The sequence below is a fragment of the Pinus tabuliformis genome, chromosome J (assembly GCF_031772625.1).
Source record: "Pinus tabuliformis cultivar Carrire ecotype Pingquan chromosome J, CPIR1, whole genome shotgun sequence".
In the NCBI taxonomy this organism is placed as follows: Eukaryota; Viridiplantae; Streptophyta; class Pinopsida; order Pinales; family Pinaceae; genus Pinus; species Pinus tabuliformis.
Window position 1 is genome coordinate 924491251 of NC_142295.1, and position 3332 is coordinate 924494582.

The 3332-nt window shown below is 43.6% G+C and overlaps 1 protein-coding gene across 1 annotated transcript; it reads left to right on the plus strand.

Moving 5' to 3' along the window:
- The first annotated feature begins 1490 nt into the window (after positions 1-1490).
- Positions 1491-3098, plus strand: LOC149229787 (putative UPF0481 protein At3g02645). Its single transcript, XM_089381133.1, has one exon. It carries the CDS (start codon positions 1491-1493, stop codon positions 3096-3098), a length of 1608 nt encoding a protein of 535 aa, XP_089237259.1.
- Positions 3099-3332: the final 234 nt, after the last annotated feature.

Consider the following 3332-nt stretch of genomic DNA (forward strand, 5'->3'; position numbering starts at 1 on the left):
AATGGTCTTGCCATGCATCATCAAGTCCACGAAACCCAGACTGTTCTTCCATGACTTCTCCATAACTTTTCCCTATTCATCAAGCTTCTTCAACCCTGAATCAGCTTCACCTATCATGAGAAACCTTGTTCTGATACCACCTGTCACGCCCCCAATTCTTTTTTCGTTTAATTGGCCGGGTGTGGCACTGCCTAAGCTAATAACTTTATCCATCGTTAATTAACTTTACGAACTACGCCTTCAACAATTCATAATAAACATGAATTAACATTATTAATGTGCGGAATCCATCAATAATACAAGAATGATAATAATAACCCAATAATATGCAAGAAGTAATCTTTTTATTATAATAGAGAAAGATTACAATGACCGGGAGCCGCGCTCCACCGGCGTTATAACAAGGTGGGCGCCCGCCCGTGCAAAAGCGCACGGCGGTCTGCCTTAATAATCCACCGAAATACAATACATACACATAACCTTGGCGTTGGGCGGGCGGGCGCACCCGTGCACGACCCGTGCCCAAACCTCAACCCAATCCGAATGCGTAACCAGCGTGGGCACCCGTGCGCACCACCACAAACCTCACAAACCCTTCGCCCGGCTCGGCGGGCTCATCCCTTCATGCGAGCTGCGGCAATCTGCGCACTACTCTTGTGCGCACACTCCTTTGTGCGAAGAGACTTGCGATGAGATTGATGCCAAATGAACGTGCGTTCCTCCATATTTATATGTGCCATGGTGTGTCGCCTCTCCATCTCGGCCGACCTCCAAACTACATCAAACTCGCCCACCAAACGCTCCTTCCACCGTCGGCTCGCCCAACATGTGGTTGCGCCCTTGGTCGGCTTGAACGCACAAGGTGAACCGCCTGTCCACCATATAAGTAGGCGAGCGCTCTCCATAACCGCGCGCACTTCACTTATGCCTTCGTCGTTTATGGAGCGCTCGCATCAACACTTAGTCGTTTTTCAAGTGAGAGGGGTGCGCGCCTTCGCACGATCCTCCAAGGCGTTACACCAAAAATCTAAAGGATGGAGTGGGTGATGGGACTTTTTCGTATTGCTTGTATCTTCCTACACTAGGGGTGTATGGGTGTTGCCTCCGAAAATTTGAACACACAAAAACTCTAAAGGCCAAAGTTAGTGATGGGACTTACTTTCATATTACTTGTATCTTCCTACCCTACGGGAGTATGAGTCCTCACTTAAAAAACTATGTATTATTAATCCTAGTATCATAACATATATAAAATTATATTATAATTTAAAATATAATTATTAATTTATTAATAAAATATTGTATATTAACCTAATATTTTATTAATATTTTATTATTAATATATAATACAATAATCATATAATCAATATAAATATACACTGGTTAGGTTGGGCATAAGAGTGGAAGTTGACTTAGTTAACATTACCGAGCTTGCCTTTTACTCTCGGGAGCTCGAGTAACGCTAGATTTAGATTGTGATCAATAGACTGATGGCGGAGCTTCCAGTGTTTCGAAAAGAGTGGGTTGTACAAATTAAAGAGATGCTTAATACAGATGATGAGAATTCTCTACCAAAGGTGTTCAAGCTTCTGCGCGTGGCGACGTTTCTGCTGAACGAGAAACCAGTGGCATATATCCCTCAGTACCTCCCCCTTGGTCCTCTCCACCATTGGAGACTGGAGAAAAATTATATGGACTCCGCTTCTGTGAGAGATAGCCTTTCAAAGACAGAAACATACAAATGCAGCTGCGTGGCTAAATTATCGAAGAAGCTGCGTAACGGTGGTAAGAGCTTTTACAACATAGTTGACATGATAGAACAGATGATGCCTGAGATTGCTGGTTTCTATGACTGGCCAATTAGTACTAGTAAAGAAGACGACTATTCTAAGAACTTCGCTCTCATGATGGCTGTAGATTCATCGTTTCTTTTACGTTTCTTATTTAACCTCTTCAGACTCCATGATTTGTCACAGCCCACGGGGGCTAATGATGACAGCAATCCCAGCAGTGCCAGGTTAGACGCTGACGTTGTCAGATTATGTAGTACGCTTCGATTTTCTTTCGTGTGCGATATTATGAAGCTGGAGAATCAGATCCCACTGTATGTCATGAAAGGAGTTTTTGAGAAGTTAAAAGAAACCCTAATAATTGATAAAAGCCCTCAAGAAACCCTAATCATTGATAAAGGCCAGCGATATTTCAATTTATTGTTGCAGAAGATGTGCAAGGAGTTCTCTCCTTTCCGGGTACCAGAGATCGGTCAAGCTGAGCGTAAACAAATGAATGAGGTTGATGATGAACCACATTTGCTAGGTTGTATGCACTCATTTGTTTCTCCATTTCTGCAAATGAATGCTTGTGGGCAGGCCCGGAAGCCACATCGGACTCGATTGGCAAGGTTGAAGTTGTTTTTCGAAAAACTTCTTATGAGGCTCTGTCGTCATTTTCTCACTACAAATCCAAACATCGAACGTCAGATTCTGAAGGGAATCAGCGCGGGGCAGTTGGACAGAGCTGGGATTAAATTGAAGTCGTTCTCAAACATGGCCGATAAGATCCGAGTAGAGATGGAAGACTGCTCGGGCACGCTCTACCTTCCGTCGATCGCTGTATCGGACCCAACGACTGAAGTGTTCCTGAGAAATATGGTTGCCTTGGAGTTCAACGACGCCTCCCGTCAAATGTCCGTTACGCGTTACGTTGCATTGATGGGCTGCCTCATCCAGTCGCCCGACGACGTTCGCCTTCTGAAGGATCGGGATATCATTTACCGAGAATATAGCCCTTTCACCGATGAGGCCATTGTCGCGCTGTGGAATAGCTTGAGCCAGCCCTCCTTTACAGGTGCCCTCATGAATGTTTCGGATGTCAAGCTCACTCGCGCACTTGAGGAAGTGCTCGCAAAAAACTATAGGAAACTATATTACTGGAACGAAATCAAACAGATGATTTGGGGATTCAAGACGATCTGGGGACTTATGGACTATTTTTCCAGCTGGATGTTTATAGCTCCGCTCTCTGGGTTCCTGATTCTGGCCATGACCGCTATACAGACGTACTGTGCCTTCACCGCTTGGTTAGCTTCTAAACAATAGGTGCTTATAGTTTTAAATGGTTAGTTTCAGTTGTTACGTTCAGTACTTTCCCTGATATGATATCTGGTGGTGCTTCTATTTTTCTGCGTTTCTGCCCATTTTTGTTGCTTGGAAGGGAAATGGGTTATTTAAATTTATGCAGGATGTGTATATATATAATTTTTAATAGGAAATGGTTTATTTACATATATGTAAAATGAGTTGAATTTTGACATACCATTTACTACATAGGAG

Coding starts and splice junctions, on each gene's coding strand:
- LOC149229787 (XM_089381133.1), top strand. CDS start 1,491: ATGGCGGAGCTTCCAGTGTTTCGAAAAGAGTGGGTTGTACAAATTAAA.